The sequence below is a fragment of the Plecotus auritus genome (assembly GCF_963455305.1).
Source record: "Plecotus auritus genome assembly, chromosome: 4".
Lineage (NCBI taxonomy): Eukaryota > Metazoa > Chordata > Mammalia > Chiroptera > Vespertilionidae > Plecotus > Plecotus auritus.
The window spans coordinates 81,041,910-81,069,494 of NC_137775.1; the positions used below are offsets into that span (position 1 = coordinate 81,041,910).

Genomic DNA, 27,585 nt, shown 5'->3' on the forward strand with positions numbered 1-27,585 from the left:
TTAAATTAGGCATCATGACATTTACATTTTGGTGTACTAACAACAAAAATAATAATTTTCCTAAAAACTATGTTTTATTCAAAATTGAAAACACAAAAATTCTCCCATATGAAGTTGTATTAGATTAAATATATAGTGATACCACCATACACATTGATGAAATAGGTCTGTGATAAAATTAGAAATTAAGTTAATGGTTCTTCACTTTTAATGATTAATCCTATATAATAAAAGCCTAATATGCTAAGTGTCCAGTCATCCAGTCATCCATTCAACCAATCAAAGTGTAATATTCTAATGATATGCTAAGCCTGCTCAACCACTCACTATGACATGCACTGACCACCAGGGGGCAGATGCTCCTACTGGTAGGTTAGCTTGCTGCTGGGGTCCAGCTGATCAGGACTGAGCAAGATGGGCCAGACATGCCCTGGAGCCCTCCCTAGTCCCTCCCTGGCTGGCCCACCTCTCGCATCCCTCCCTGGCCCTGATCATGCACCAGTGGGGTCCCTCAGACTGGCCTGCACCCTCTCGCAATCCAGGACACCTCGCGGGATATCAGAGAGCCAGTTTCAGCCCAATCCCGCAGATCAAGCCGAGGGACCCCACTGGTGCACAAATTCATGGACTGGGCCTCTAGTAAATTATAATCTCTAAAATCCATTTAATTAGAAAAAAAAGAGAGCTGGTAGACAGAAATTTTGGAACTAATAATGCCATCCAACATTATCTTACAAAAAATTTTCAAGAAGAATTAACTATTGTTTTTCTAAATAAAACATTCATATAGTAAAAGCACTCAGATACAGGAAAATATGACAGGTTAGGTGAGACAAGTATGATGAAAGGACACCATGACCCAACAGGCCCCTAATTCTCCTCCCTGCCTGGCTGTTTCAGTGGGAGAGTTTCTCCCATTTCTGTGAAGGCAGGCACTAATGACCAGATTTCAGAAATGTCCATCTGAAATGGGCAGAGGGTCTGTGCTGAGGGAACACTGCTACTATGATTCAACATAACAATAGGCCATTGGAATAATAGGCAATTGGTGCACTTCTTGCATTCTTCTGAAGCCTCCTGAAATCAGAGTTTTAGGACTCTTATTTATTGAGTTATAAAAGGTAGAAATTTAGAAGAGAAGCTAGAGAAAAAGCTTTCAATTTCCCTGAAGCCCAGTGACACCCCCCCCCCCCACCGCACCGCAATCCTCAGTTCAAAGCATTCAGATATATACAATAGATTCTCAACTAAATGTGTATAATTTGGAATTAGTTATCAGAGATATATGATATAAGAAATGCTTCCCACTAATGCTCACCTACATGCTACTTAGCATTTCCCACTAACAATTCCTACTTTTCAAACAAGAGATCATGCGAAGGTTTTATTCCCCAGATTAAGCTAAAATAACAAAAATGTAGATTCATAAACCTGTGGCCAAAATACTACCTGATTGGCAAACATTAACATTTTACAAATGATAATAACAGTACTTGAAATACTAATTACACTGGGGAGGGGACATAAATGAGTTTAATGCACAAAGAGATAAATTGCCTAAATAAATATCATCAAAATAACATATGAAATAAAAAATTTCATAGATTTTTATAATTGATTCCACTTTGATTCTGATATGATCCTCCATTTGGCCTTCATTTGAGCATCTGTAATGTGCTTATTGAACAAGAGGCTGTAATTTAAGTTACCTACTGAGGTAGAATCCTATAATTTTATAATTAATGACTGAATAGCAAAGCAAAAGTGCCCTCAAGTCATGCAAAAGCATGGGTCATTGGAAGTGATCTCAATCTTCCCTCTCATTTATGGAGGTAGGGTCAGTAGCCAGCAGGAATCTATAAAGAGGGTTAGCCCATGATGGGGTCTAAGGAGCTAACCTGGATACTCAGCTAACACATTTCTACAGTGTGCAAGCCACTTCAAGTCACCAAGTTTTGACCAAGCTGGCCAGTTTCACATGTAACCCCATTTTGCCTCTACTCTTTTGATCAATGCAAATAGAGGTGGTAGCTCTTGAATATAACAACAATCTAAAATTCCAAAGGACAGGATCCTTCCAAATCTAAATTAAGTTTCCCAGGGCTACTTGACATTGGATTGGACACTCTTGGCTCATATTTAGCCTCTAATGATAAATTGATGTCTTCAATTTTATTCACCAAGATGTTTTCTTCACATCATCCTAAACTGAGAGTAGAATTTTATTTTAGTAGAGACAGAACTTTAAAACATAAATTTTAGAAAACATAACAAAAGTGACATTATAAACATAACATTTACTCTGCTTTTCAGCCAACACTGACCTTCTGTTCCAAAAGCAATGTGTTGGTAGGGATTGCTGCAAAAGCCTTGTAGCTTGAACTGGTCTTGTATTGCTAGAATGGGTAACCAGAAAGCAAGAGTGGAGATGAAAAGAGGGAAGAACATGACATAATTTTAGAGTAGTTCTACCAGGTTAAATGACAAGTTATCAAAGAAAACAGTTATTATGCTTGACCAACGTGATTTTGACAGAAAAAAAATCAGCTCCCCATGTTAATATTTCATTAGAATGAGAAGCAATGAACTATCACAGCAGTAATATATCAGCCTAGTGATTATAGGCAATTATCCTACATAATAAAAGCCTAATATGCAAATTGACATAACAGCGAAAAGACCAGTCGCTATGATGCACACTGACCACCAGGGGGCAGACGCTCAGCACAGGAGCTTCTGCCTGGTGGTCAGTGCACTCCCACAGGGGGAGCACTGCTCAGCCAGAAGCCGGGCTTACAGCTGGCAAGCACAGCAGCAGTGGCGGGAGCCTCTCCTGCCTCCGCGGCAGCGCTAAGGAGCAGCAAGCCGAACTGGTAAGGAGCAGCGAGCAGGCGGGTGGTAAGGAGTGAGAGGTCCCAGACTGCGAGAAGGTGCAGGCTGGGCTGAGGGACCCCTCCACCCCAGTGCACGAATTTTGTGCACTAGGCTTCTAGTATGATATATAGCTTCAGAATTCAAAAGTATCACTCTCTAGAAAGTTATATATAAATTTCTCATTAGCAGCAATTCCTCACAGGAGTGCTATTCTTTCAATGTGATGGTTGTTTTTTATTATTTTTTGTTGTTGTTGTTTTGATTTTCAAAGAAAAGTGTTTTTCATAGTGCCATAATTAACAAATATTATGCCAATAAATTATATTGAACTCACGATATATTCTCTTACATCATTTATAAAAACAAAGATCAGAATACATAAAATTTAGTAGCAGTGTAATAAGCAGCATATTTTGAATAGAAGTAATTTCATCAATTTAACTCTAAAATGGAAAAAACTAGAAAGCTCTTGATGTTAAATTTATTTTTTAGACCTTATCATCTCCTGTATTTTCTAATATATTAATGTTAATGAATCAAATGATAAAATGTCCTGAGTTTTAAGTACAACTCAGTGTAATATAGTTTCATTTTGTGTAGTATTGGGGGGAGAAGGCTGAACATGAGGAAGTTGTAGAAATCAAGATAATATTCATAATCAAAAGCCCATCTTTGATACCGCTCTGGGTTCCAAGCTGCTTAACTAAGTTCAAGGTTCCTATCATTTCAGAAGCCCCTGTTTCAGGCAGCTTACCCAGAGACTCGGAGGCAAGGGGAAATCTGCACAGAGCTCCACATTGCCTCATTCCACTAAAAAGCATACTAAACGGTCTACAGAAGAAGACAGGGCAATCAAGTCAAATAAATCCTTGAGTTTTATGGATATAATTGAAATAACCTTCATTAAACTGGTGCAATGAAGGTAAGAGAAATCAAAATTCCAGATCCAAAAGAAGTCTCAGGTCCCTTTTAAGCCCTAAGTCTCTATATTCACTCTGAACTGCTATGGCCTGTAGACAATAACTTATTTGGATAAAAAAATAAAATAAAATGTCATCTCTTCATGGGGAATAAGAACTGACATTTATTACTGGGAAAATTATATATATTGCATCATTTAATTTCTCAGAAGCCTGTAACTAAAGAGTCATTAGCAAAAGGAGATACGGTGAGGTCAGGTGTAGTCTAGTCTAAGACTAACCAGCCCATAAAAAGAAACAGGTTTGACATCCAGGCTTGCCTGGATCCAATAGCCATCCTTTCTCTATAAGATAATACATTCTCCCAAAGAATATCTAAAGACAAATAATATGAAATAAAATATATCATTAATACTCCATGATGATTTTATTCTATTTAATTGTAATAATAGCTACAATAATAATAATAGCTAGCAATCACTATGAGCCAGGTATCATTCTAAAAGCTTTTTGTGTGTTACCTCATTTTATTATTACAATGGAAAACCTGTTAGGCAGATACTATATTATATCCATTTGATATATGGAAATTAAAGTGCAGGGATGTTAAATAACTTATGTAAGGTCCCTAGCTAGTAAGTTATAGCTGGGATCTGGGTGCAGACACTCCAGCTCAATAACAGTGCACTTATTTACCATATACCCTGGCCTATCATTTCAGGAAGCATAATCATAACACTTGTCCTCCTGTCTTCAACTGCTCTAAAGATTATAGGTGGAGAAACCTGTACAGAGAGGTATCTTGTTAATGCACATATTATGCAATAGAATCTTGGAATCAGAAGTGATGTTGAAGGCCATCTGGTTTAACGCCCCCATCCAAGACATAAATCTCCCTGATCCTCTTTTCTGCCACCACATTAAGAATTGCCTACCTCCAAGGCAACACATTTAGCATAATTGTTAGAATTGGTGCAAAATTCTTCCTTATATTGAGCCAAAATACAGTACCATTCCATTGTTCCTATTTCTCTCCCCTTCGAATCATGTGCATTCTAAGAGCTCTCTTCAGCATGATAGTTATACTGCTATTCCTATCAACCCCTCCTTACCAATCCTTAACTGATGAATTTCACTATTCTCATCATTTTGCTCTGTTGATATTTCTTTAAATTTTGAAAAGTCATGTGTTTAACTAGATGTATTTTTTAACACAAAGTAGAATATAATCATCACCTCTATGATTTGACAATAAAGTCAACTAATACAATGAAGATTATAATAATTAGAATTGTCTCCTTGTTTTTTGTCGCGAGTTTAGAATATACAGGAGAGTGAAGTTGGAGTTAGTTCATATTGTTGGATCATATGAAGCATGAGAGGAGAAGGCCATATGAGGACAAATGTAGATATGGGAGTTATGCAGCCAGAAGCCAAAGAGAGTCGGGAGCCCCAGAAGCTGGGAGATGTGAGAGAGTGCAGCCCTGCTAACACCCTGACTTTGGATTTCTGGCTCCCAGAACTTCACAGTGGCCTAAAATCTCTAATCCTTTTATTTTTTAAAATATTTGTTGAAATCAAACTCCATTCTGTAGGTATGTTTTTTCTCTAGATCCAAAAATAGTACTTTAGGCATTATCTCTATCCAATTTCATCTGACTAGATTTGGTTTGTCACTGTAAACTATGAAGATAAAATTTTTATATTATTTCATGAACCATTTGTTAGGCATGTCATTTATATTTTCATTCAGGTCATATACCAGTGATAAAGAGCTCTTGCCTACTGGGTTCTGCCATCAATCAATCCTATAAATACATTTGGATATAGCAGTTCAATTCATGAATTCATTCAACAAAATATTATTGTGTATTTTGTGATATGCATTGCTCTAAGTACAGTGAACAAAACATACAAAGCCTTTACTCTCTAGAGCTTGCATCCTCATGAATAGAGACAAACTATAAACAAATAAGAAACCAAAGGAAAAGTTTTAGAAATACAAATAATATGCAGAAATGTGAAATAAGTTAATGGATTAGAGAGTGACCTTGAGGATGGTTTGGATTGAGCACTTGGAATAAATGTGAGTTCACAGAAACAAGTCATTATACTCAAATATCTCTTTTTGTTCTTGATATAGTGAAAGATATCATAAAAGCTAGAATGTGGAGGGCATTCAATAAATAAAGGTCTGTTGCTTGAAAAAAATGTCTGACTTCCAGTTATAACTGTTGTAAACATTCACAAACTAAGAATATAGGTTATAATTTTTAGAAATTATCTTCCATTTTTTTAAAAAATGGAACATATGGCTTGCCTTTTTCCCTGGTAAATCTCTTATTTCCCATCAGTTACAATAGTTTTGCAATAGAAGTAGAAATGTCATCTGTTTTCAGACACAATTTATCTAGACCAGGAAATATGAACTTACTCATAACTAGGCAATCTTTCTAGTTCCTCATCTATCTTAGGCTTTATGCATCTCTAAGACATATATAGCTTTCTCTTTTCAGTCTGAAAATCATTCTTGTTGCCATAAGAGATATGTTTTAGGTTCACTATATTTCCTCTGGGTTCTTTTAACAACATTCTAATTTGGAACATATTTCTTCCTCAGCATTCTAAGGCTTCCAGGTATTAAACCAGATTCATTTCTTTCCCTTCCTTTGTTTAAAATTAGAAATCACTCTAGTCAAGGTAATTATAACTTGAATAATAGACTGTCATATTACAGGTTGGAATCACCTTCAGCAAATCACAGAAGGTAGACCTGACCAACCTGACCCTGAATTTAGCAAAAAAATTAATGATACTTATTGTATCCCTCCAATTTGTAATCTATGCTTTTAGTCAACATCCAATAAATATGTCTTAAATATCCACTACATGACAGGTACACTGCAAAATTTAGGTTTAGAAAAGGAAATGGAGTTTTAGGACATACGTTTATCAGAACTAATCCTATTTATAGGCAATCCTAGATATTACACTATAAATCCTGGATGTGAGGGTGGAGATAGCAAGAGCATATCCTTCTCCTTCAGAAAATATTCCCCACCCCTGTTGTCCTATCCCCTGTTGCCTAAATTTCCACACCAGGCTCTAGTAATAAAGACCCAGAAGATCTCAAAGTGAACTATATTAGTCGCCTGAAGCATTGGGGATTTGAACTCATGATTACACTTTAAGTAAAGGTGACGAGCAGAACCTCGGATTACATAAATGACAAAAGAGAACTCTAGTGAAGAGGCTACCTTTCACTATGGCCAACTTCTCCTGCCAGAAGCATCGATGAACAAAGATGAGAGCATCACTCTATACATATACTTCCTGCTCTTCAGTGACATGCCTGCACTGCCTGAGTCAGACTCTCCTTCAGATGAAAGCTCAACTGAGGTCCTGATCCAACTCACAGAAGAGATTGCCAGACATCTCCCTTATATCTGGATCACTGGCAGAGCACAATCTCTATAATGATTTTTATAACTAAAGTGGAGGAGTAGGAGAGGGAGAGATGACAGTGGTATCTATTAAGAAAATTTCCTAGACTTTTTTCCCAGGGGCCCTCTCCATGACTGATTTATCCTTTTGTGCTTCTAGCACTCTAAATGTATAATAGTTATTTCATTGTATTATAATATTTTTGCGATCCCTATTACCCTGTAACATCTTTAAGGGGAGAATTTAATATTATTTCCAAAACCTAATATCATCCTGGCAAGAACAAATATTTGACTAAAATTAAAGTATTTAATTGAGAAAATTATGCTGATTCAGAGGACATAAAAACCCAAAATTTTAGTTCCTCATCTTCAGGCCAAGTCTTAGATGTTGAAGACTCTCTTTCCCTATTCAAGCATGCCCCAGAGACATTTCCAATGCGTTAAGTTCCTAAAGTCATCTTCCTTCAATGATCTGAACTTTCAGGTTTGAACTCATGACCTTGAATCCCTGTTGTTTTTTAAGTAAATTGTGCTGCTATAAACAGAGGGGTGCATATATCCTTTCTGATTGGTGTTTCTAGTTTCTTGGGATATATTCCTAAGTATGTTCTTTGAGTTAAACTGCACAAGCTTCTCTCAATTAAAATGCAAATATTCCCCAAGGGGTGAAAAATAAAAAAAGGTTTGTCAATCCCTGACATTGTAAATCATTGCTAAGATGAATCCAGAAAACCTGGCTGGAGAGAAGCAAAGAAAATGGGACACAGCATTGGTTAGTATAGAGATGGACATGACAGATAGCAGGGATGGGAGAATCATGAATCTAGAATCCCCTGAAAGGTGCCAAGAACTCTGTGGAGTAGGAGGTAGAGTAAAAGACAAAAAGGAAACAAGGAGGCACATATGTGTAGTTTAGCTGTTCTACTCTTTCACATATGGCTAGCTTTAATGATTGCTGAATGTTTTTCTACCTACAAAATATATACAGAAATGCTGTCTTTGTCTTCACTGCTGTAACCTCCCAGAGCCACTATCACTATTGCTTAGATTGTTGCAATAGCCTCTTTTTTGTTGTTAATCCTCACCTAACCACTTAGCAACACTGGCCAGGGCTGCAATAGCCTCTTAAGGACTCCTTACTTCCTCTCTCACTCTCTTAGAGTCTGTTCTTCACACACAGCCAGATAGATAAGATTGTCAGTTATCTATTTAACCTTCCCCCTACACACCAATTGCTTCCTGTTTTACTCAAATTAAAAATCAAAGGCTTAGAAGTGGCCTGCAAGATCTCACTGGCCTACAATAACTCACAGTCACATCTCCTTCTGACAACCTCAAGTTCCCTCACTCACTCCACTCTGGCCATTCTGGCTCCCCTGTTCTTTGTATCTGCCAAACACTCTCTGGCCTCAGGGATTTTTCCTGACTGTACTCTTATGAGCAACACCTCCTTGCATGTCACCTTCGGAAAGAAACCTACCTTGACCACCCAATATTAATTTGTGACACCATCCCTTACCCTGCTATACTTTTTCATTACCACATATGTCCTTCTAACACACAAGAAAATGTATTTATTTGGGAAGGGGGATTATTATTGATTATTTCTGTGCCACCACAGAATATAAACTTTCTATGAGCAGGCATTTTTGCTATTTTATTTGTGGCAATATATCCTTGCAACTTTGAAAAGTGCCTTGCACATATCCTTGCACATAATAAGCACTCAGTACATATTTATTGAATGAATGAGTGGTTTGTTTGAACCCTCATTAAGCATTTTAGCTCATGGAGGTATATTTCATATTGCTCATTTCCCAGATTATATACAGATTAGCAGAAATGGAGAAAGTTACATAAAGACTGTTGCCACCAAGTTTCCAGTATGATATAATTAGAAATGTTTAGATGCCTTAAAGGAAAGAGAGTTTATTTAAAAAAAATAATACCAGCTACAAGTTCATAAGATATCAAAAAGCTCCCAACTAATTCCTTAAATATGCTATGTTTCCAAATAACTTTAAGGCCAACACAGGCACACCATCATCTTGGGGGTGAGTGTATGGAACATCATGACTCACTAGGAGAAATTTTAAGCTGTTTCATAAATAAATGCGAAATATATTAGAACGTGAATACAACTCCATGGATTAATTTTGTGATATTTAGGCTTTCCCAAGGGGTTAAAAATATCTCAGACAACATATATGTTGATCAAAGAGTAGCCTGAACAACATACTGGGAAATGTCCATCCTGTCTACAGCCCTGATCATATTGTGAAATGTTATTCTTAACTATATCTGATATTAAAATATGTTAACTGTATCAAACTAATACACACAGATTCAGAACCTTAAGATTTGAACTATGAAAAAGAAACATTACACATACTTTGTACCTGAATTTAGCTCAGCATGTTCTACTGTTACATTTTATTTTCATATCAAAGGCCAGCAGGGCCCAGACTTTGAACTAATGTCATTCAAGTATTCATGTTTTAATATGATGGCCATTTGTATTCCAGGACCTCTTTCCTTTTTTAGGATGTGGCACTAAGTGGAGCTGATATATATCTGAAGCTTTTTAATTTCAAAGATAGCCCTGTGCTCAGATTAGCAGCACAGAAAAAGGAGCAAGACAAGAAACAATCCATAAAGGCATATAAATTCTTTGATATACCAAAGCTTTTGTCTATTTTCTCCCATCAATCTATAAAATAATCTTACCAATTTAATAAAGACTAGTCAAACATCAAAGAAACTGGGATAAGATTTACCTATTCCAGAATCCATTTTAATGAATTTTTATATTCAGGTTACAATTTCTGCAAAAATAGTTTGCAAAATATATATATGCAGGCTGATTTTTTTACCTGGAGAGATAATAGCAAGAAGCAAGGAAGAAATAAATAGACAAAGAACAGCATGTCTCAGAGAGTGACTCCTTTTGCAGAAGTTATCATAAGTTTTACCCATTATAAGAAATATTTTTCTGTTCAAAGGATCAGGTAAAAATAGACAAATTATAATTTCTTAATATTTTTACATTTTAATTACATCAAATTTATCGTGCATTCCTAGAAGCTTAGTTTTTAGCTTGGAAATAAAGAAAATAAACAAAATAGAGGGCAAATGCTGAAAGTTCTTTAATATTGGGAGCAGTAAATGAGCTGTGGAAAAACAGGTCTTTAACAAACTTGATTTTAGAACAAAAAAAGGACTTGGCTTTAGCAAAAGCCCCGCTGGGCCAAGCCTCTTCCAGCTCTCTCCCAAAACAGGACAAAACATGAATGAAGCAAAGTGACTACAAACAGAAACACTTGGAAGAAGCCTCCAGAGTACAGTCATTTCCCACAAAGGTGAGGAATGACTTAGGTGCATGGCCATAGGGTTCAGGCAATAATTATTAATAAATTCAGAAAATGATAATGTTTACATCACCAGGTTTTTGTAATATAGCACAAATAAATTTCATAATTGCATATGCATTAAGAAGATAATCACTAGGTCATTTTACCTCAAATAAATAAGATTTTCAATTTAGAGTTATAAAAATGTTAGATTTTCCTCTATCCCATTTGCTTTGAAAGTTTAAAATGCAAGGACTTAATAATCTCTAATAAGACATTTTTAAATGGCTCAAATATTATATAAATTGATAATTCTTATCATTATTCTATAAAAATTATTTTCTTCATGAGAACTATTAAATAAAGACAAAATAATAATTGATATGGTTTTTTTGTTGTTTTACAGCTATAAAACAATAAATTGTTCACTGAACTTCAGTTTCTTGGTGTATAAAATGGAGAAAATAATATTACCAATCTCATATGGTCATAAAATTAACTGACATTGTCCCTTTTAATTAATTTTTAACTATTTTGAATAACTACTAGGATACTTCTTGATTCACAGAAAGCATTTGATATCTGTTACTATAGTCGTCATTACTATTATCATCACTATTCGATGATAAGCCAATCTTCTTATGTCTCCACTTACATTTCCCTGGAATCAACTTCTATATATTTGTCAGGTTATTTACCTTTTCTGAAATATCAACTCCTTTCTCTTCATTAAGATAAATACTAAATATTTCAACTGGCCTGACTCTCATGATATTTCTATTATATCAAATTCAGTGTACAATTATATGTAAACTGTATTATATTATGTTAATATTTCCTTATACTTGTTTTCTAGCATTATTGTAGATTTAATAACTCTAGATAGCTTCTCCACATTATGCATATGTATTTTTTGAATAAAAAAATTTAAGAGAAAAAAATGGTCTCTTACTTTCCTTAAACACACACAGAAACACATTTATACACACATCTTAAAAAATCTAGTATAGTGGTAGGCATACAGTGGGTGTTTAATGCATGCATGCTTTTTAAGTTGAACTACATCATTAGTAAGAGCACGTGAGTTGTTTTATCTTTCCTATCTTAAGTTCATCTTTCAAACAGAGTTGGACACAGTCTCCATGGAAATTGAAAGCAGTAAAACTGTGTTACTTCAATGCACTGAACTGAAAATTTGAATTCCCTCTTAATACAAGCACTTTCATAATTTTATTTTATTTATATAGCAATGACCAAGCTCTGGGTGTATAATATGCACATTCTAAATTATTTGAGAATAGCTGGGAAGCTGGCATGTTCTATAGCAGTGTTGCCTTCTTCCAAAAGAAATGAGCTCTGTGGATCACTACTTCAAATATTTCCCTTCTTATCTATATATATAAAAAGCCCATGGCCATACGCCATAACGACCAAACAACTGGTCACCATGAAGTGCATGGAGCACCTCTCAGTCCCTCCCCCACGGCCCACAGGCTCCAATCATAGCAAGGCTGGCAGCAGGCGGGTGGGCACGGTGAGGCACATGCAGGTGGGTGGGGCTGTGAGCACAGCAAGGAGCGTGCAGGTGGGCGGGGCCACGCGATTTCGCGCGCTAGGCTTCTAGTATTAAAATAAATGCCAGTTTCACATCTCTGCTCAGTGGGTTGCTTTGGAGTACTCAAAAGTCAATATTTCTACTTTCTTAATTCTATTTCCTTATAACCAGCCTGTCTATTTTCTCTGTATTTCAAATTACTAAGTGTTTTTGTGTTTATTGTAAATCAAATCATTTTCACATATAAAGGAAATTTCTATTTCCTTTTGCCCTATGTGGATATAGCTAAATGCATATTGATTTAACTTGAGGTATGAAGAGCAATAATGAAATAAACCTGGTAGAAGGTGAAAAATTAATATTTATAAATGAATGATGACAAGGGAAATAGAAAGTTTTTAAATTGGCTTAGCCTAGAACAGTGGTTGGCAAACTGCGGCTTGCGAGCCACATGCGGCTCTTTGGCCCCTTGAGTGTGGCTCTTCCACAAAATGCCACGTGTGGGCGTGCACATACAGTGGGATTGAAACTTCATGGCCCATGCACAGAAGTCGGTTTTCGGCTCTCAAAAGAAATTTCAATTGTTGTACTGTTGATATTTGGCTCTGTTGACTAATGAGTTTGCCGACCACTGGCCTAGAATATGGGCCTAGATCTAAGATAATATTCCTTTTTACACTAATCCTATCTGTAATTCTATCAGTACAGGATGTTTTTATGGATAATTGATTCCACGTTATTAAATAATTAGACATGTATCATATCACCAAATCTCTACTAGCTGCTTTAAATTCCAGCTTTTGAATCAATGATATAACCCATATTATGCCTGAAACAATAAAAATATAAGAATTTATCATAACAGGAGGATATACAAAATCAGTATTTCACAGAAACATGCACAACTTTAGACAGATTATAATTCAACTCCATGTTCAAATATACCAAATCCTAGCCACACCCCAACCCCACACTTGTACTTTCACATAGGAATAGAATGAATGTCATAATCACTGGTTTTACCCAGTCCTCAAAAAAAAAAATCTTCCATATTTCAAAATAAGCATGCACCATGCAACATGCAAAAAATACCTTGGGTTTCTTATTCTCAGGGTCTGTTGGCATGGAAAATGCACAAGGTGAAATCAGCTCCTTGGTTCTTGTTAGAGAGGTGGAAGGTGATGGGGTTGAAACAGATGACCTGTGGTCAGATATTGAGCTTTCCGATTTCCCACATCTTGAAGGTAAGGTGCCACTGCCACAATTTGGGTGCAGTGCTGAAGGACTGAGCTGGAGTGCCTGAGTGGCAAGATTAGCGTGAGGGGAAGGGGAGGACCCCAATTTGGGAAGAGAGGCAGAGCTAGCACTGGAGACAGGTGGTGAAGTAGGAGCAGAAGGATTCTGCCCTTGGCCAGAGAGCTGCGCTGATGCTCTCTGGGATCTGTGTAGCAGGTCTGAAAGAACTGGGGAAGGATGGAAACTTTTCTCTGGAGAGGAGAGTGTGGCTCTTTGGTTAGTGGGAAATGCAGACGGTGACATAGAGGAGTCTGATGCAGAAGGATATGTGTAAATATTCCTGGGCTTTTCTGGACCCCCGAGGTCAGCATCCCTTTTGTTCTTCCAAGAAAAAGGATAAAATCTTTGTGAAGCAAGAGGAAGACCTATAGGACTCAATGTCTTTGTTTGCAGCAGGGAGGGGATTGGATTACTTTTCAAAGAAGTGGGTGATGGTGTTTTCTCTACATTCAAAGAAGCAAGGCTACTACTCTCATGTTTTGTGGGAGAAAGGGGGTGTGCCTGAGGAAGGGGAGCAGATTGGGTGAAAAAAGGTAAGTGAAAGGATGGCTGGCTAAATTCAGAATCCTGGTGTTCCCTTTGCCCAGGAGACCTGGCGCTCAGTGAGCAACTTGAGAGAGATTTTTTAGGTGTGGATGGGGCTTGCTTTGCTTTTTGATCAAGTGTGAGTGTGGATGAAGCCAGGGAGTTGAGAGAGAAAGTGGGACAGGATGCAGGGGACAAAGGTCTCTGGTGAGAAGGGTTTGACTTGAGGATGGCAGTGAGAAGAGAAAGCCGGGAGGGCACCAGGGATTTCACCCCTGACCTGGAGAGATTTCCACTAGAAGATACTGGGCTACAGATAGTGGAAGAAGAGCCATGGAGAGAGGGAGGAAATGGTTTGGGACTTGGAGAGAGTGAATGCATGACAATACGGACTGGTATGTATGAGGCTGAATTTGACTTCAGAGAAGCACTGGAGGATGGTGGAGGAGAAGAGGGTCTCAGACTTTCTCCAGGGCTAAGGACATGTGAGGCCGACGCAGTCTTCCTCAGAACTTCCGAGGTCCGCCCAGGTTTCTGATCTGCTTCACTGGGACTGGACAAATTAGAACCTGATAACTGGGTGGAATGGGGAAACTGAAACGTCGAGGAGGTGCCCTTCGATGCAAAAAAGGGTGACGAGTGAGCAGAAGTTTGAAAATACGTAGCTGTTTCTTCCACCAAGGCCCCATGGGCATCCAGCCTCCTAGTGTGGAACTCCTCTAGGGCAGAGGCCCCTCCGAGCTTAGAGGGGTCAGGTGGTGCTTTCTGATTAGTTGGAGAAACAAAGGAGAAAGCAGGTGGTTTACAGGCAAGCTGCTCAGAGGTAGTGGAAGAAGTTGACTGGAGGAGAGAGAAACAGACAGATTGTAATAGGACATTATTTGTAAAACTATCAAAATAGTCTTAGCACTTGTGTGTTTATGCAAACAGTCCTAATAGTTTACATGAAAAGAGGCACCTTAAACCTCCATAAAAATGGAAGAAATTCTGTTTTGCCAAAGAGGCATTGTTTTGAATTTGGAAAAGAATATTAGAAAACTTGAAGTATTATATACAACAGCTCATTTATTCCCCAGAATGAGCATCGATATTAAATTATATTTGCATATTTCCATTTAGAAAATGATTCATTGACAGAATCTAAAAGAGGTATCTTAATTTGGAATTATGTGATTTGAAAAGATTTAAATCATCGTCAATCTAAATTTCAAAATTCACCTCGGAAAATGAAATAGATTTTCTTTCATTGTAAGAATATAAACCATCATATAATAATAATGACTACAGTCCTCAAAAAATTTAACATACTTCAAAGTTTGAAATTCTAAAAATCTGGACTACTGTTACATATTGTGAACCAAAAAAAAAAAAAATGCCCAGAATTCAAAAGATGTAGCACCCAATATCAATATACAATGATAAATAATGAGAGAGTGAAAGCAAAGTCCAAAACAGAGAGGGAATTTTAGCTTACAAAAATATTTTCCCTAATTACTTGCCAGGATAAACACATAACAAACAACTTGGTCATTTGTTACTAAAAGGGACACATATTCTTTCATATCAAAGGAATCCGGAGTACTTTACAAATGTAATCTACCTTAAACAGTGCAACTAACTCATCAATTCCACACAAAATAAACAGACAATAAAGAAATAATGTATCCTTGTCAAGCAAGGCTAGGGTGAGCCTGTGAAATAACAGGGTGTTTGTATTCCTGTGCTCTTTTTTTAAGACAAATACTAAAATTATAAGTGAGTCTAAAGTAAATCTTTTAAACAGAGGTTTTCTTTCAAAATTATTGATTTGATTCCATCAGTTCATAAGAGAAACTACTTGTGTCTAACAAAGAATTTAGGGAATTAATGAATATTTATTAAGTGATTTTATATGTATATATTTTTTACATTACATAGCAGGAAAATGTATGACCATAATATTTAAACTTAATAAAAGGTTGATTTAAAAATTCAGTAAAAGATACTTCTTGGTTTTGCTTAAGGTGTCCATGTTAAGGTATCCATCAGTTCTAATGTAAAGATTTTCATATATAGTTTTGAGTTCTGAAAAATATTTAAAAGTAATAAATTCAAACAACTCACCCCAGACTTTCCAGTTTCTGAGCAAACATACCCAAAATATTCATTTCTTTTTATATGTAAGCCACATATGTATTTGCAACACAAAATTCTTGCCACAATAAATAATATTTGAGTACATTGGCATAACCCAGAATATCCGTAATATGGGATAATTGAAAACATCAAGCAGAGAAATTGAGAAAGAAAGCTTAAAAATTCCCTCAGTGGTTGTAGAACTGTTTCATGTGATTAATCATAAATGAAATTCTTCTCTTATTATTTCCAATGATGGTCTCCTCACAGAAGGAATGAAAACATTTCAAGACCTGGTAGGGTGCCTTTTCATGTTGTGCCACAGCTTTTAGTAAAGAATTTTATAAATTAGTAATAGAACCCCAAAATCCCATTATCTTGGAAACAGTCATGTTTCCAAATAACTTCAATTTATATGACAAACTCATTAATTTATCCTGATTATTCATCAAAATTTCATGATAAAATCATAGGGCCATAATTTTGAGGATCTCATTCAGGGGAAAATATTGTTCCAACAAACTTTTTCAAGAGCATGGATTCTAATTACCAAATTTTCTACTACATGAAGTCATATTTTTAACTAATATAAGTAACTCAAAGTTTTATTGTACTTTTTAATAGTTGATTATGAAGAACTTCTAAAAGAAAAACTCTGAAAAATCTAAGAATGTTTATTGTTTATATTAATCTACATATTTTTATATTCTGTATATTAGAAGTATTTATAATATATTCATTTCTAATTTGTAAATATACTCTGATGTTATTCTAATTTATACTAATAAAAAAAGGGGCACTGGGGGCAATGGTAAGATATGTACACATATAATACCTTAATAAAAAAAAGGGGGGGGCACCATGGTTCTTTAAAATTTCAAGGAGTGAAGAATGCATTTTTTAATGAAAAATACTCATTGTCCTGAGTTCCTCTCATCAATTAGTTTTTTAAAAGAGGAGCTAAAGACATGAATGATTTTATGCAGAAAGAATGGATACCTGTCAAATGCTCAGTCAGTTGCCCAGCCTTTATTTTACCTCTTCCCTGTAAATCCCTTATTTCTCTATTGATGTCTATAAATTATTTCCATCCTTTCATTCTCTCCCATTAATAACTCCTCATGCTGTTTGTTACTGGGTTTGTTACTGTTGCTCTAATTCCTTTTCCCTCAAACTTGTTCTCCTTCTTCTCCACTATTTATTTCTAACCTGATCTTTGTTGAGTCCTTTGCTTCAAACACCTTTCAGAGCTACCACTGACTATGTACTCCAATTCCAAACCCTCCTCTGATTATTTGAGCCCCCTTACCACACACCTCCTCCAAAGTCATTCTCAAAACTCTCTTTTCCTAGAAAGACTCTCCTGAATCCTGGAATACATTCACATAATCTCAGTAACAGAGGATACTTGCAATGTTCTGCTGTCATCAGCTTGCTCTCCTGTTCTGAACAACAGATCTTCCAAAAAGTCAACACTCACCATGAACCCTTTTCCCACCATTCTCTCACTATACTCAACAACGTAGATTCCTTTTCTCCAAGGAAAACTGAGATTACCAGGAAAATCCAATTTTCTCGATTTACCCTCATTTTATTTTATTTATTCTAGAAAAATTATGACTTTTCACTTTTTAAAGGTTAATTTTCTCTATATACTCTGAGTCACAGAAGATCCTGTCTTCTTAGGGATCACATTTCATCAGTTATTCTCCTAGGCTATGTATTCATCCTTTTGTGTGTGTTTGTGTTTTTTTTACTAGCTCTCTCATCTTAACATAAATATAAAGCAGAATTTTTCTAATATTTAAAACATCATAATAAATATCATCTAGTGGGCTAGAAAATTTTTTACCATTCTCTAGTCTTTTCATTAAAAAGGCAAACTCCTTTTGTTCGCCCTGTTAGCTCAACTGGCCATATAATTGTTTTGGCCAGTAGATCATTAGCAAATGTGATAAAAGAAGCAGTGTAGAAAAGCAGTGTGCATTGGAGCTTACTGGCTTGCTGAGTGCAGAACATTGCCATAATGTGAATGAGTCCAGCTGGTCTGCTGGAAAATACAATACCACATCTCAACTAACAAGCCACCAGACAGCTTAACATCTACAAACCAATCCAGAAGCCAGTTGCAGACACATAAGTGAACCACAACAAGGATCCAGTCCTGTGGAACCACCTGGCTGAACCTTGCCAAATTGTTGACCAGCAGATTTCTGAGCTAAACTGAAGGTTGTTCTTTACAAACACTAAATTTTGGCATGGTTTGTTAAGTAGTAAAAGCTAATTAGAAATGTATGCATATACATACACTAAGATCAAAGTGGATCCTGTCTTTCCCATAGTTACAGGTCCATGTTGTTCCCTTGACAGTTACATCTTTACCATACAATCACTGTATTAATTTCCTTTTCATGGCCAACACACCCTAAAGTGACTTCCCAGAATCCCACTCTTGTATAATCCCCTCCTTGAGTATGGGTGGAAGCTGTGACTTGCTTCTAATTAATAGAACCTGGCAAAGGGAAAGGAATTTTGTAGATGTAATTAAAGTCCCTCATCAGGTGACTTGAAGTTAATCAAACAGGAAATTATCCTGTGTGGGTATGACCTAATCAAGTGAGTTTTTAAAAAATGAACCAAAAGGTTAGAGATCAAAATAGCAGAGCAAATAAATAGAATAAACATCTTTAAGCCACTAAATTTATGGAGATCTGTTATGCAGCAATGGAAAACTAATACACTTTCCACTGGCTTCTTAACAGTCCTCCCACCCCTCTCTTCCACAGGCACTGTTATCACCATTGTCTACAATGATTTATCATTTTCTAAACCCAACAGGCACTTGGATCCCTTATCTTTTCTGATTTCTCTCTAGAATCTGACACTTCCCATCTCTCCCTCCTTTTCAAAACTGCTTTATCTGTGGCATCTGTTTCATCAGTCCTTCTCTTTTTTCAGCCTCTTCTCTTATATGTTAGAACTTCTCTCTGCTGATTCCTAGAAATGCCTAAGCACTGCTTGTTTGCCCAGAAAACTTGTACTTAATCTTTACACTTTAGTTCATCCAATGTGAACCTTTCCTGAGGTTTGAGGCTGATTTAGGTGTCCTCCCCTGCATTTCCCATTGTTCCTTGAATGTGTTACCTTTCATTGTCATTCAGGTGCATCTGTTCCTTGAATGTGTTACCTTTCATTGTCATTCAGGTGCATCTGTTTTCAAGTTCCTTGAAGGTAGGTGCTATGCCTTTTAAAGTTTATCCCCTTAGTGTCTAGTGCATGGCATATTGCTTTCCTGCAAGAATGAAGAAGTATCCTGTAAATGTAAGAACAAAAGTACATAGAGCAGGGACATAGTGTCTCCTTAAAAAAGGCCTCATCACCTCCTTCAGAGATTGTCCCCTCTAACTCTGCTACAGACTCCAGACAGTGAGGTTAGGTGAGGGACGGAGAAAACAGTGACTCTGATGGCCAATTCAGTCTTACCTCACCAGCGAGGGGAAAAAAATTTGAGTTCTGATATCAAGTCAGGAGACCCTCCTTTTAAAGGCTCCATCATCTTTCTGCTGGAATTGTGAAAGCAACTTGATTTCCCATAAATGTACTTCCTCTATCCTCTGAGCTAATGGTACAAATGATGTTTCATCCAGAGGAAGCAACAGCATCCGATTCCACCAGCATCAGAGCAGAGCCTGGGGCCTCCCACAGAGTAAGAAAAATTCTCCTAAGTGTGTCCAATCTCACTCACCATAGATGGTGACAAAAAGATTAAGAGGACAGAATCATATCCTCACCTCAAGCAAGAAGGGAAATGGGGAGGTGGCAGTGGGAAGATCACTAGAGAAAGGTGGTTAAAAAATTAAAATCACCACCTGGTGACTTTTCAAAGATAAAAGGAAATATCCTATATAATAAAAGGCTAATACGCAAATAGACCAAACAGTGGAACGACCAGTTGCTATGACACACACTGACCACCAGGGGGCAGGCGCTCAATGCAGGAGCTTCCCCCTAGTGGTCAATGCACTCCCACAGGGAGAGTGCTGCTCAGCCAGAAGCCAGCCTCATGGCTGGGAGTGCAGCAGCAGTGGCGGGAGCCTCTCCTGCTTCCGTGGGAGCGCTAAAGATGTCTGACTGCAGGCTTAGGCTTGCTCCCCTCGAGAATCGGACCTAAGCCGTCAGTTGGGCATCCCTTGAGGGCTCCCAGACTGCAAGAGGGCACAGGCCGGGCTGAGGGAACCCCCCGGGTACACGATTTTTGTCCACCAGGCCTCTAGTATTCAATATTATGGTGAAAATTTTGCATAGTGACGGATGGCTACTAAATTTGACTGTGGTGATCACATTGTAAGATGTAATCACTATATTGTACACATGAAACTAATATAAGTGTATACCAACTACTGGTATACTTTCATTCAAAAATAAATAAATATGTTTTAAAAATCACTTGGTTAGGAATGTGTATAACAAAAGAATGAGGGCCTCTACATTATCACTACTGCCTCAAGGCAATTATATGACCAAGAGAGCCCACCCAGAATCTGAGCTACTACACTGATCACCTCTCACCTACTTGAGCAAACCAGAGTGTCATCCAGATAGCAGCTAGAGTGTCATCCAGATGATTGTCAGGTGCATATTACTTCCCAGCATCTTAATATTAATGCCATTTTTCAGGAACTACTTCAGTCATCCTAAGCTAGTCCTCCCAGCAGTTAACAGAATCTAACAAGGAAGTTTAATCTACCAGCTTTTTTCAGTCTTCAATCTCTAAATCTCTAAAGCAAAAGCTATGTATAGAGGATTTATTTTAATAAGCAAAATATGGAACAAGAGCTAAAGTATAAGGCAGGAGTCCTCGGCTCTCTTTCATGCTGATATTTTGGGTTAAGACAATTCATATAATGTCTAGTCCCTATTTATATCCCAGGGTATTGTGAAAAGGAGGATCATTTATTCACTTATCAGAGCACCTACAAGTGTCCCAGGCATTGTGTTAGGTGATGGGGACCAGAAGGCAAGAAGATTTTTTAGTCATAATGAGGCTCACAAATATATTGGAGCATTGAGGCCCCAGGGTTATAAGGAAGATTTCTATGTCTAATGCCCTGTCCAAATAATTCATTGTAATCCCTTTTCCATGGATTCAGGAAATCTAATGTCCAAATTTCCAATCATTTTATGTAAAAACCTCCTTTATTTGACTTCAACCAGTTCTTCTGATCTTATTTTCCAAGTCTTTCCTCATTTCTTACATTCAAGCTACATTTGAACCAATATATAAAACCTCTTCTCCTCACATGTTCTTTACTCTGTACCCCAAAACATGCTACCTTCTTAGACTTCTAATATACAGTAGATTATTTGTTGAGAACTTATTTTTGGCCAGAAACTGTTATGATCATTTTATGTATAAATATAAATTAATAAATATATAATTTAATTTGACCTTCATAAGGAAATTTGATATTACCACCCCGTTTTACAAATAAGGAAGCTAAGGTTTATGATTACAAGTAGTCACCCAGAAGAGCATGGCCAGTCAGTTGCCTGCCTCATTTTCATTTTCCCATACCATCCCTCCAACACATAGAAGTTCCTTTCCTCATCACCTATCTGTTTCTCAACTTGATTTGTGTCCCTACCACCCCACTCACGCTATTCACATTAAAGTCACCAAATAACCTCCTAATTTCCAGATTTAAGAAGTTTTGAGGGCCTGTTTTATTGAACTTTGTTTTATATTTTCCTTGTATTACATTTATATTTTATATTATATTAAATTTTATATTTTAATAAAAGGCACCAAGTGCCTCTTCTGTAGCTGAACTGGTCAGATGTTAGGGAACCTCATCCTGCCTCTCCCAGAGTAAGAGAAAGCACAAAGGAGGTGTGGCTCCAAGCAGGTAATGGCAGACAAGGCTCTAGGGGCTCACCCAGGAGAGTGAAAGGGCTCTCATATTCCAAATTGAGATTGTGGCCAGGTCAGACCTCACACCCCTGGCCTCATCCCTACACATCTTCTGGTCCTGCTAATACTGAGGAGAGAGGTAGGTTGCCCTCATGTTTCACATCCAGCTATGTCAGCAAAAGGCCTTTGATCCTTCCTTCAGCTTTGATCAGGGCCTCTTGAATCTCCCAACCTGCCCTTCTTCCCTACTCAAGCAGCAGCATATATTAACCTGCCTGTCCAACTTGGCAAAAGTACTTGCTAATGTACATTAAAAAAATCTGGCAAGGCAGCTAGAAAATATGAAAGTACAATGTTGTAAAGGAAAGTTTCATTCTCCATGAGGTCTCTCAGCATAAAAGTTGGAGAACTATTGTGCTTCATACTTGATAAACCTAGATCAGTACTCAAATTATGTCACACTGTCAAAAAGTTATTATTTATTATTATGTTACTATTATTTTGCTTTCCCAAGGTGATATGATTGATACCAGATTCATTTGAATTCTATAAAAAAATTACTGAGCTACCTTTAAAAAATCAATAAATTTAACTAAATATTACATATTTAGGTATATGACCTTGTTCATATTCCACTCTTTGTTGGAAGCCCGTTTAGCTTCCATTGCATGAACCCCTCTCTCCAGCTTCTTTGGTCCCTTCTCAGTCTCTTTCAGTGGCTTCCCTACTTCCACAGGCTTTTTATATCTTACTGTTTCCTGACTTGTATCTTATGTCTACTTGTTCTATATATATGTGTGTGTGTGTGTGTGTGTGTATGTATATGTATATATATATATATATACATATATATATATATATATATATATATCCATTCTCATTGTTTTAATTTATGCAGCAAGTATCTCCAGTCTCCCAGCTCTCTCTTGTGTTCCAGATTCATACTCCTACTTTCCTTTTAGATATCATCATGCCGTGCTTCCAAGGCATCTCAAGCTACCCTTGAACGTCTTACCTCTTCCTATCCCTTCCCAATACCTGTTATTTTTCCCCCAGTTAATCCAACATTCATCTAATTTCCTTGGTTATAAATTCAAGCATTGTTACTTTTTCTCATAAAACAATTAACTCTACCCCATAAGTTTGTCTTTTTATTCACACTATCATTGCCTAAATCCATATTTTATCATAAGTCTTTCAGACAAATCACTCTGTGTTTGTATGTGTATATTCACCTCCCTTTGGATGCTAATACTATCTCTAAGTAAGACAATTCTTGCACCTTTACACAAACATTCAAAAACAGTACTTTTTTTCTGAATTTTACTAATGAGGATTTTAATTCAATTACTGATATAGCATTTTTACTTACACTTTACAATTGAAATTCTACATGCCACTACAATAAAAATACTTCAAACAAAAATAAACTCAACCCAATATTTATACTATGTTCAAGATAACACAGTAACTACTATAGGGAACAAAATGTTTAATAGAAATGGATTTAACAGGGTCTTTACCTATAAAGAATTTACAGTCTGCTAGGGAAGATGAGGCACAAATCTACATAGTTATAATACATGCTGTAATAGGATAATTGTAATAAATGGTACTGGACAAAAAGCTGTTCCTAAAGTGTTAACTAAAATTTTTATTGGTAGTTCATCTCATGGTAAAATTGCGTAACATGTAATGAACCTAAAGCAGTCATATTTTAGTGCAAAAAAATAAAATTTAAAAGCTATCAAGACTACATTATAAAATTTCCAAAAGCCTCCTAATATTTAAATCAAAAAAGGGGGGATAGTAGAAGAATATCATGTAAGGAAAAATATCCTGTAAGTAAATTACATCTAGAAAATTTTTACTTTAGAAAATTAACTTTCATTTGTAATGCTAACATCAAGACACCCATGAAAAACACACATGGTGTCAAAACAAGCCAAAGGAAAATCGTTGGGGCAAAAAATGAAAAAGGATCCCAAGTCAAATTTATAGAAAAGATTCCTTTATTAACTTTTGGTCAAGAATATGTTTGTATATTTTCAGAAAACAACTCCAAGACCATGTGGATTCCTGCAACAGAGAGGAATTGACAGGACTGCTCCAGCCATGAAGACAGAAGAGAAACAGTTCAGAGATAGAAGATGCTGACGACACCTTGCCATACTAGCAGTCAGCAGCTGTGCGTCGCTGCAGGTTGCCCAGGACCAAACCAGAGAGGGTCGGACCTGCATTACCACCATTTGTCCACCATCCAGAACTGAAATACCATGCTGACATGTACACATAAGGAACTGTTTGGCATTGAAATTGGGACTCAAAAGAACTGTTGGCCCAGAAAGAAACTCACTACAGACTGGTTCATTTGCCTCTCAGCATAACCATTATTGCTTGTCTCATTTTCGATTCTTATAACTGTATTTCTAGTATCACATGATCTCACTCATCTAGGGGAAATAATGAACAACATAAACTGATGAATAAAAATGGACCCGGAGACAGGGAAGCATCGATCAGACTGTCAAACCTCAAAGGGAAGGTAGGGGAGAGTGGGGGTAAGGGGGAGAGATCAACCAAAGGACTTGTATGCATGCATATAAGCCTAACCAGTGGGCAACAGGGGGGGGGGGGAATGCGTGGGGAGGGGTTTGGGATGGGAATGGGGGGATGAGGACAAATATGTGATACCTTAATCAATAAAGAAATTTTTAAAAAAATGTTCAGGGGAAAAAGTTATCAGAATTAAATTGAGGGAGAGTTTGCTTTCACTGAAAGAACCAAAGCAGACTTCATAAAGGAGTCAATATCTGAGAAAAAACTTCAAAGATGTAAACTTCCAAATATTTTTCTTTTCATACACCTTATTGAACTTCACCTATGTTCAAGACACTACACTCTGTGCTATGGATACAGAAATAAACAGGAGACAGACTTTGACTTCAAGTTATTCTCAGTCTAGTGAGGAAGAAAGATAAAATCAATTAGTATAAGCATTGAAGAGGCTACAAAACTATAAAAAAAAGTGACAGAGATGAAAAAGAAAAACTAACCCACCTTCAAAGAAAATGTCTAGGAAAAGGTGCTACTTGAGCTGAACTTAGAGTGTCAAGTAGCCTGGGTCAATATGGCCTTGGGTCCAGGGAAGAAAGAAGCATTACACACAGACACAGAGACATCAAGAGCTCTGGGATAGAAAGGTATGAAGTGTGAACTTTGGTGATAATTTGGGAGAACTGAAGAAGAGAGGTACAAGATGTGAGTAGAAAATGACATTTAGGTTAGGTTATGAAAAGCTTAAATCCCAAACAAGTAACTAAAGACATTTTTTTAGGAATAGCCTAATAAATACTTATGACTAACTAATAGTGCTAATTTATATACAATCCTATATATGGATTCATTTTCACCAGGTTGAACAGAAAATCACTTAACTGCATTTCTGATTGAAAAATTGCTATTGTTGGCATCAAGTAATCCAATCACAGGGTAGTCTTTACACTTTTTACATTAAACTTCTACTACTGACATCATTAAACTTATTTTAGAGTGTCTTCTTTCATGCTCCGGTCATTTCTCTTTAGTTTAAATTTGTGTGTGGCAGTCCTCTTATTTTTAATTCATCTTTTTTTATTTCATGATGACCTACTATTCATCATTAAAATGAATTATTAAGGAAAATGGAAACAGGAATAACGGCTATTCCCAAACATTTCGGGATTCAGAACTCCTCCATCAGTGGTAACCATCATTTTCAGCCACCACTAATGAATAAGGTGGAGCTTTGCCTTTCCGTTGGAGCTCTAATAGCGTGAACTATAACCTCCTAACTAACCTATGCTGCAAAAAGTTTCCAAAGTGTGCCGAAACCAGTTTGGCTCAGTGGATAGAGTGTTGGCCTGCGGACTGGGGGGTCCTGGGTTCGATTCCGGTCAAGGGCATGTACCTTGGTTGCGGGCACATCCCCAGTGGGAGGTGTGCAGGAGGCAGCTGGTCGATGTTTCTCTCTCATTGATGTTTCTAACTCTCTATCCCTCTCCATTCCTCTCTGTAAAAAATCAATAAAATATATATTTTTTTAAAAAGTTTCCAAAGTGTGTGTGTAGTATCCAGTTTGACCTCTATATATTTAGTCTCATGAAAACAAAATAAATGACCAATTTGGGAAGAAATATATCAACTGGGAAAAAAGAGTAAATTTAAAAAATCGCTAAAAATTGTTTCATTAAGAATACTTTTCTTCATTTATATCTAGTATCATCACACATGCATGTTCTTTTTCAAAGGGGCCCCATCACACTACCCTCTACTGACTATGGAAACCCTCACATCTCCTACTTGGTTATTCCATCATCTTTCCTGAGTTAAGAAAAAAAAATATTTAAGCCTATCACCACTTACTGAGAATATGTTTAATTATATAATTAGAATATTTCCAATAACTAGCTGAGAATAAACTTCAAGAAGAAATAATTTTTTTTCAGTCCAGTCATCCTGGGTAGAGATAGCCCAGAAAGAGTCTTCTATCACCAAAAAGCAGCATCAGGATACTGGATGCTTGATGGAGATATGAATACAGCATCAGGAAGCCAGTGAAAGCACAGAAATAAAGATGGGGTGGCACCAAAAATAAGATGCCTATCTACAGTTTTGCATAGATCCAAAAGTCCAACCAAAAGTCCAGTTCATCAATAATGTTCACCCAACTACTTTGGGGTGCTTGCAAATATCTGGTCTGATAGATCCTAAACAACATCTTGGTACTCACCCATGCTCACTGTCAAGGGCAACTCTCCATTCACTATTTACTCCAAAGCCAGCCTCTTCATTCCTGACATTCTACCTACACTTTCTTAAAGTCATCCAATAATTTCATTACAACAAATAGACAGTCAATGGCAAAATCTTCCTATTTTCCCCTTCAAAATCCCTCCCTTTCTTTCCTTGATATTTTTTCTTGCCATCACAGACATCAGTCTTCTACTGTACCAAAGGCTTTCTGTCCACCTTAAAGAAATCATTCAATCTTGCTGCTAAATTATGGGATGGGATCTTCTTCCCATTTTATTGAGGCCAGTCCCACCCTGGTGGCTTCCCGGTCTACAGTACATATTTCCCTTATGACATACAGGAGGAACTTATTTTCCTTATACACTTTTATTTCCTACTGTACCCTTTATTACTCTTTTCCTAGTTCAAAAGCAACATGTTTACTAGTATATCTAAAATCCAACGGATGTCTTCTCATTGGATGCTTCTCATGTTTTCAATGTGCCTCTTGAAGCACCCAGCTCACCAAGCACTCTCTCCTAAGAAACTCCCATTATCAACCTTCCCAAGAATTGTTCAAAAGGAAGAGGTAGTGTTTCTTGAAATCCACTCCAACTAAAGGTTTTACATTTTCTCCTCAGCCAATTCACAGTATAATTATATAATCTTTTATGTCTTATAAATTTACTGCCTATATTTACACCTTGATGATTTATTATCATAAGATTTTGGTATTATAATATCTTTTTCTTTAAGAGTATTTTATGCCTTGACCAGGAACAGTCTAGAACAAAGGGTGTATAAACAATATTTTTTTCTT

General features: G+C 36.8%; 1 protein-coding gene across 31 annotated transcripts in view; it reads right to left on the reverse strand.

Moving 5' to 3' along the window:
* MLIP (muscular LMNA interacting protein) overlaps positions 1-27,585 on the reverse strand; it is a 262,050-nt gene that overhangs the window by 111,604 nt on the left and 122,861 nt on the right. For 19 of the 31 annotated variants that reach the window (XM_080666519.1, XM_080666542.1, XM_080666522.1 and 16 more), the window contains 2 exons: positions 13,238-14,806; positions 2,325-2,396 (listed from right to left, as the gene is read on the reverse strand). The exons of 5 other annotated variants lie outside the window; for them this stretch is intronic. In XM_080666519.1, coding sequence (XP_080522645.1) covers positions 2,325-2,396; positions 13,238-14,806 — 1,641 coding nt within the window. The remainder of the gene's footprint in view (positions 1-2,324; positions 2,397-13,237; positions 14,807-27,585) is intronic. 7 more of the 31 variants (XM_080666530.1, XM_080666527.1, XM_080666533.1 and 4 more) reach the window with 1 other exon arrangement.